Genomic DNA, 8,032 nt, shown 5'->3' with positions numbered 1-8,032 from the left:
TGATGAACCACTGTGAAAATGAAAGGATTTCTCCCCCTTCTGTCCCAAATTGGAATATATAGGGTTTTTTATAAAGTCTGCCACACTGCTTGCTGCACAAAAATATGCTACATGGCAACAAAAGAATTGCTTAAAGAATCTTCCATAGAAGTCTTCTAGTATTTTAAACACAAAACTCTAAAGATGACATTGATAGTGTGTATATTTTCACAGTTGTATGAAAGGAGCAAGACTAGCATGAAAGACGGTTTCTAGTTGCTATGTTAAAGAAACAAAAAACTGAAAGCTTTTAAACTTCTCTTAGAGAGAAAAACAATTTTCTCACCATCAGCAGTGTAGTCATTCTATACAGCCTACATTAGTAAGAAGGTAAACAGAGAGAGGAGTTTAATTCTAACAGTATACCTATACAGTGTATACTCTTCTTCAGGTTTTACTTGATTTAATAAGCCCCACAGCTTTAACGTTAAAATAGTACAGTAAGTATGTATAAAGTTTCCATGAAGAATTTTTAAAAGGACAAGGTAATTTTGTACAAAACCTCAATTTATTTCAAAGAAATTAAAAATATGTATTTTATATATATATTTATATATATAACTTTCTATTCCTCTATAAATATAAATGATTTTGATAGTGAACAGAAAGAAACGCATATCAAATTCACACTGTTATGCATTCTAGGGTATGGTAAGTCGATAATATTTGACAGGTGCTTATATAAAAAGTCTGAAACAGTACAATCAGAAAAGCAGCAAGTCTGTTTTGCCATACAAAGGATTAAATATTAAAATGCGTTTGCCAGTTAAATTTGATGCATCTTTATAAACCTGATAAGGAAATAGGACCTGTAACAGTTTAGAGAGAGCGAGAGAGCGCAGACCTCACATTTGGGTTCTCTTAGCTTTAAATATAAATTAGTACACTGAAATGTCAAGCTTGTAGATTCTTTGGGCCTCACAGCCTCTCATTCAGTTTATATTTCTTTTAACTGGTGTCATAAATTATTATGCTTTTCAATCACTATTAACAGGAAGGAATTAAGCCCCAACAGCTCATAAAGATATCTATAAATGAAAATGCTACAAATACTTTGAAAGTCTGAATAAACCAACTTGCTGAGACCTTTCCCCCCCTCCTTATTCTTGGCCATGTTGAGCTTATCCATAAAACCACTTCAGTAGTCCTTCATAGCTCTCCTGCAGCAAAACTGCAAAAGCATTCTGTTAAGAAACAGAACACCAAATCACTATGAAGACATGCAAGCTTCCCTTCTATCCAGCTACAGAACAGAAATGACAACCAAACAAAATGCAAAAGGGAAGAACTACTGTTCCGTGGCTTAAAAGCAAATGGTATAATCTGCAAAATTAAGAGAAAAGTTAGGCTTCTGTGACAGTTCTTAAAACTATCAGACACACTGTACAGATTCAGCTCGGGAGAAGCATTTATTCATAACCTTTCAATTTCATGCGTCTTAAAACTGGTCACACCTTTAGTTAGGGCTTGGGAGACTGTTTCTCACCAAGAGTTTGCCTATCGAAAGTTTTCTTAGGCAAGGACTACTAGGAATGCAACTGACTAGGATATGTTTCCCTTCCCCCCCAGGCCCCTCCCACAGAGAAGCCAGAACAGGTAAAACTGCTTCCTCCTTTATTTCTCCAGGCCATACAGAGAAAGAGAAGGCTTAGCCTCTTCCATTCTTTGCTTGTATCTGTTATGGAGCAGATAGAGATCAAGTGTCTGCAACTTCCCAAAGATCATTTGTTCTGCTGTAATCAGTGGGGCATCTTGTAAATTATTTGGGTATTACAAACACTTGGGAAATAAAGTCAGTCTTGATTTGGGACCCATTGATTTGAAAAGCAACAAGTGGGCTGAAGAAAAAAAGGGACTGTTTTGGTTCCTATGTTTCCATCTCTCACTTTTTTAAAAAATGGAACGTTCTCTTTTTTAAAAAGTCTGCAAATGGGTTAAAAAAGTTCTAAATAATTATGAAAGAGAACTTTGCAATTTAAATACAAATATACTTACAAAATCTTACAGAGGCTATTTACAACAATCTCAAAGCCACATTCCCAACTTTTTAGTAAGCTAGTCCCAGCTGAATGAAGAGAGGAAGAAAAAGGTTTGTCCTTCCACCAGCCTGTTTTCCTTTCAGGTCCTTGTAGGCTGAATAGGTTGGGGAGGGAGAGAGAGAGTCTAAGGAATGGTTGTGTGAGCATCTCCCTTCCCTCTGTGACTGGGATAGCAAGGTCCTTTCGCCTGCTATCCTTAATTGGGTGTGTGAATTTCACACAGTCGTTTCCCCTTGCTTGCTGTTGGTGAGTCTGGTATAAAACTTTCTCCAGGAATTGAGTGTCTTCCCAGACCAGATCCAGAAGCCTGAAGTTATGCCTACAATTAAGGTCATGAGATATTTGATCATGAAGACCGTGAAGTCTGGGCTCATAGGAGGATGGTGGTGATTATTGGGACACAGGATGGCATAGCTCTTGCAGCTCTGAGCAAACCAACTCTTTTCCCACTGTTCCCGAAAAGCTTGCTCATAAAAATAGCAGGCAATTACAATGGTGGCAGGTACTGTGTAGAGGACGCTGAAGATCCCTATCCTCACCATCAGCTTCTCCAGTTTTTCTGTCTTGGTACCATCATGCTTCATGATGGTCCTAATTCTGAAGAGGGACACAAATCCAGCCAGCAGGAAGGAGGTGCCAATGAACAAGTAAACAAATAAAGGAGCCAGCACAAAGCCCCGCAAGGCATCCACATTGTTGATGCCCACAAAGCAGACGCCACTAAGCACATCTCCATCTACCTGCCCCAAGGCCAAGATAGTGATGGTTTTGATAGCAGGCACAGCCCAGGCAGCCAGATGGAAGTACTGGGAGTTGGCTTCAATGGCTTCATGGCCCCACTTCATGCCAGCAGCCAGGAACCAGGTGAGGGAGAGGATGACCCACCAGATGGAGCTGGCCATGCCGAAGAAATACAGCATCATGAAGAGGATGGTGCACCCCTCACGCTTGGTGCCCTGGGCCACCGTCCACGAGCCATCCTCAGAGAAGCGCTCATTGCAGACCACCTTCTCCTCCAGCAGGAAGCCCACGATGTAGGCTACAGCCACGGCAGTGTAGCACCCCGAGAGGAAGATGATGGGCCTCTCTGGGTAACTGAAGCGCTTCATGTCCACCAGGTAGGTCAGCACCGTAAAGAGGGTGGAGGCGCAGCACAGCACCGACCAGATGCCGATCCAGGTGCGCGAGAAGCGCAGCTCCTCCTGCCCAAAGTACATGAGCCCATAAGGGCGGCCAGGCTCGCAGGGGGCCCCACAATCCTTCTCGCCCAGGAAGCGGTAGTTGAGGTAGGAAGGCACCTTGAGGCCCCGGGGGCAGGTAAACCTCCCGGCCCTCTCCGCTAGATGGCTCCCTCCCCCTCCGGCGGCGCCCCCGGGCCGCAGCTGCTGGGGGTTGCTGGTCCAGAACTCAGGGCCCAGCGAGGGGGTGGGCGTGCCGCGCTCGGAGGTGTTCTGGCCCACGCAGAGCTCTCCGGCGCCGTGCACGGGGAACTTCTCGCAGCGTAGCGTGTCGGGCCACTGGAAGCCGAACTTGTTCATGAGCGCCTCGCAGCCCTGGCGCGCCCGCTCGCAGAGGGAGCGGCAGGGCGGCAGCGCTTGCTCCAGCACGGTGCAGACGGGCGCGTACATGGAGCACAGGAAGAACTTGAGCTCGGCGGAGCACTGCACCTTGACGAGCGGGTAGAACTGGTGCACTTCCAGGCCGGCGTCCTCCTGGTTGGTGTGGCCCAGCAAGTTGGGCATGATGGTCTGGTTGTAGGCGATGTCCGTGCACAGCGGGATGGTGATGGGCTGGCAGTAGCCGTGGTCCGGCACCGAGATGCCCCGCTCGCCGTTGTATTGCTGCTGCTGCTGCTGCGCCTGGCCCCGCGCGGGAAGCACCGGAGCCTCCGCCCAGAGCAGCAGCAGCACCGCCAGCCGCAGCACCAGCAGCAGCCGGCCAGGGCGCCCGCTACCTCGGCCGCCCGCCGTGGTGGTCGCTCCCGCCGCCGCCGCCGCCCCGCTGCAAACTTGCACTGCCCACTTCTCAGCCATACTTGGCCGGCGCCAGCTGCTGCCGCTGCCCCTCTCGCCGCCGCTTGCCGAGCCTCCCTAGCCAGGCTGCTGCTTCTTGCCTTCCCCGTCTCTTGCCAGCTCAAACTTGAGACTCATGAAGGGGAGGCGGGAAAGAGGAGAAGGCGGCAGCGGTCGACGCCAAGGAGCCCCTCCAGTCCGAGCCTCCGCTCCGCCGCCAGCGCTCGGCTCCCTGCAGCCGGCCGGGCAGAGCGCGCCGCAGCTCCAGCGGCTCTCGAGCCTTCTGCCGCTCTTGCGGGCGCCTTTGCTTCTTCCTCCGCCACCGCTGCCGCCTGACCATTTGTGGCAATCCCTCAAGCCCTTCTTTCTCCCTCGAACCGGTTTCCAGGCGCCCCGCAGTCTGCCTTTCACCAGAAGGGAGGAGCCTTGAAACTGACGCCTAAGTTGCCTGCGTAAGGGACCGTCACCCAACATCACTTCTCGCTTCCAAGCGCAGGAGGTGGCGGCGGTCGCCCGAAACTCTCCCCCCCTCCTTCCTCTCAGCAACTTTTCCAGGACAGAAGAGGGGGAAGGGGAGGGAGAGGATGGTTGTGAAGGAGGCCGCCGCCGACGGGCTTTGCCTTCGCAGAAGAAAGGGAAACCTGAGGAGGAGAATAGCCCCATATGGTGTGAGCGGTTAATGAATAGAAGGGAGCCAACGATTGCTTGTCGATTTCACTTTTTTTTTTTTTGCAGTTGCTGCTAATAATAATACTTTTCAAAAAGAAGGCGGGACAAGTCTTAAGAGCTTGTGAGTTCACGTTTAGAGTTTGCGGTGAATAGTTTTTTCGTTTGGGGGGGGGACCCCCCAAAAAAAAACTTTATTTGAAGTGATTGTAACCTGATGCAGAAAAACCCTTTGAGGCTTCTTCTTGACACTTGTTTTATTGCTCTCTTCCCATCTGCACTTCCCCACTCCACCCCGGTGACGCATTAAGTCGCAGTTCACTATTAATTTTTTTTTAAAGCAAACATTAAGTCACAGCTTCTTCCCAGAAATTAAAATTTAAATGAGTGCTTTCCCCTCCTCATTTTACAGCTTGCATTTCTGGAGAGACTGAAGTCAGATTCAGAAACAGAAGAGAGCAAATAGTACAAGGAGCTGAATACTAAACGAGAAGCAACTTCTAAAGCCAGGGGCCCAGACACACTTGCTAGGCTGGGTGTAAGTCCCATTGTGTGGTGGATTTACTTTCTCCTAGTATGACTTCAGGAGATCCAACAGCAACACAGTTGAAACTGTTCAAAATAGACACATGAGAAGAGTTTTGCTCCAGAGGTAACAACTTGGGTAGTTGCTTGCAGTGTTGTTGTGACTGCTGGTTTAGCACTTTGTCTTCAAATGGGGTGGGGCAGGAACATTCTCCTCTAAAGATGGAGGAGGCAGTGTAACTGGTAACAGCTTTTTTAGGATAGCAAGCAGCTCTATCAAGTACTTGATGCATAATTCACTCACTGAGAAGTCCATGTATACAGTCTATGAGATAATAGAGATGTTCTTTGCATTTTTTCCTGAAAACACTGATTTCCTAGGATTGTGGAACTGGATGGTGGGTCAATATGGCAAATATCTCTTGTATACTTTTTTTTAACAGGTTTTTTCCCCTTTTGTTTTTTTGCTGTCAAGTTGCAGTCAATTTATGGCAACCCCATCAGGTTTTCAAGGAGACAGAAACTCTGCATAGAAACCTGGACTTCCTTGTTAATCTGCTATCCAAGTACGAATCAAGACCAACCCTGCTTAGCTGCCCAGATCTGAGGAGACTGCACTGTCCAGGTCAAGGGTTGCAGTAGTTGTGATACCCATAAAATGGGGTGAAAGTATTTCAAAAATTGAGATAATATAGCTAAATTGATCGAGGTGATCATGGTCTCAAATGTCACCTCAGCTCATTTAGCTGAGGTACTCTTATAACATTGTCTACTCACCCATCTGCAATAAAGGGGTACTGGCATACCTTATAGGCTGTTGTAAGAATTACTCTGCAAGTGTGCATCTTAAATGCTAAGTATTAAGGACAAAGTATGCACATAACATCAGCAACTGGACAGTATCAAGTCTTATTTCTTAAACAATGAACTTAGTCCATATGAAAGCAAACAGTAAGGTTGTCATTGCCCTCTAGAAGAATACACCACGCTAATGCCAGCATTCCTTATTACTGAGGGCTAAATTATTATAAAGCCCACAAGGTGAACATATGGATTGTTGAGCAGACGTGAACAGGAAATTCTGTACACACTCAACTTGCTTCAGAAAAGCAAAGGGTTCAAAGGGATTGAACCCCATGAACCATGTTCATGACCTGAAACAGCCCGCAGAGCTGCCATATACTCTGTACACACATACTCTCAGTACACAAGTTTTCCCATCAAAACAGCTAATTAAAGTCAGGAAAACTAAATGGGGGTGCTCAGGCCCCCTCTGCACTGGAGTGCTGATACAAATTGGGCCCACTTGTGCCTAGGAATTAAGTTCCCACCACAGAACTCCCAGACCAAACCCACCAACCATATATATGAACTTCTCAGCGAGTGAATCACACATCAAGTATTTGAGAGAGCTGCTTGCTATTCTAAAGGTTTGTTACCAGTTACACTGCTTCCTCCATCTTTAGCTGAGAAGTAATAAAGCCATATGTACTGGTTTGGGCATTTTTGGTGAAAACCTCTGAACTGCCTTTGTATATACCTGCAATGAACTGAGCTGATAGCGTTCGCCTTAGAAGGGTGTTCCACAGGAAAGGAGTGACTATGGAGTAGACTCTGACTTCTGATGGTGGAGGCACTTGTCTCAGGTGACCTCTAGGCTCACAGGAGCACACAACCCAAGCTATTATTATTATTATTTTTGTAGAGATACAAGCACAAAAATGGAATTTAAGCCTGTTTAAATCTTTTACCTTTTGTTGGTGGGTAGCAACAGGCTGGCTTTATTAAAGGCACAGGAAGGTAAGAAATATGACATATGATGCAGGATTGTAGTAGTTATCAGAGAATCTTCTATTTCAGGTTTTTTGAAAAAAGGAGATCAAAGGGTTTCTAAGTTTCATTAGAACATACATTGGGATTCCGTTGGCCAAAAGGCTGGGACTCCTGTTTAAGTGCCTGCCTTCCATGTCTCATGGACTTTGCACATCAATCTAAGGTACCTGCTGACTACATCACACATTTTCTCATGAGCCTCCATTCTTCCCCACTCCCTCACAAAAGGAAGACTCTGTTTAAAACTGCAAATTCTGAAATCCCATAAATTATGCAGTATCAGATAATGTAAATAATGCAGTTTTTGCCCAGTTTATTCCAACTGCAGAATTCAAATACTATGGTCTGTTGCACAGGTGATTCTATCCATTGATTTAACAATTAATTTAGAACTTGTGGCATCAAGTGCATTGACAAAATATGCTGAAGAGTCTCTGTTTTTCAGAGGGAGTCAATCACTAGAATCTTTTCCTTACAAGCCAAAGACATACTATTGCGGCCTCTTCTTCTGCCTTAGCAGCACTGTCCTAAATTTTAAAAAGTTACCACCAATATTTAGCTATAATGAATAAAACATGTTTTGAAGTAGTATATTATTACCTAGATTGCTTACCTGGTTTTCATGATAAAGACCTTGCATACAGGATCTTTGGGCTGCTTACACATTGACAGAGCAAGGCATTCTATATAATAAAACCATCAAAACATCAAAAAAAGTTGTTATAACCCAAAATTTAAATTTGTGTTCGAAATTACCCTTAACAGTGCGGTCCCAAAATCACTTCCATGGGATAAGCCCCACTGATAAACCAGGGTAGGATTCTGAATAGATATGCTTAGGACTGATCCCTTATCTTATATGCATAGGATTGCTCCCTTATTTTATTAACCCACTCTGCTTCATGGAGCTCCTATTTT

General features: G+C 45.5%; 1 protein-coding gene across 1 annotated transcript; it reads right to left on the bottom strand.

The window, feature by feature from the left end:
* Positions 1–528: 528 nt before the first annotated feature.
* On the bottom strand, positions 529–4,297 carry FZD1 (frizzled class receptor 1). Its single transcript, XM_060248481.1, has one exon. It carries the CDS (start codon positions 4,109–4,111, stop codon positions 2,294–2,296), a length of 1,818 nt encoding a protein of 605 aa, XP_060104464.1. The 5' UTR covers positions 4,112–4,297; the 3' UTR covers positions 529–2,293.
* Between the last annotated feature and the right edge of the window lie 3,735 nt (positions 4,298–8,032).

The sequence above is a fragment of the Heteronotia binoei genome, chromosome 10, assembly GCF_032191835.1.
Source record: "Heteronotia binoei isolate CCM8104 ecotype False Entrance Well chromosome 10, APGP_CSIRO_Hbin_v1, whole genome shotgun sequence".
Taxonomy (NCBI): Eukaryota; Metazoa; Chordata; class Lepidosauria; order Squamata; family Gekkonidae; genus Heteronotia; species Heteronotia binoei.
Note: the sequence above shows the minus strand (reverse complement) of the source record. Positions and strands in the feature narration are given on the sequence as shown.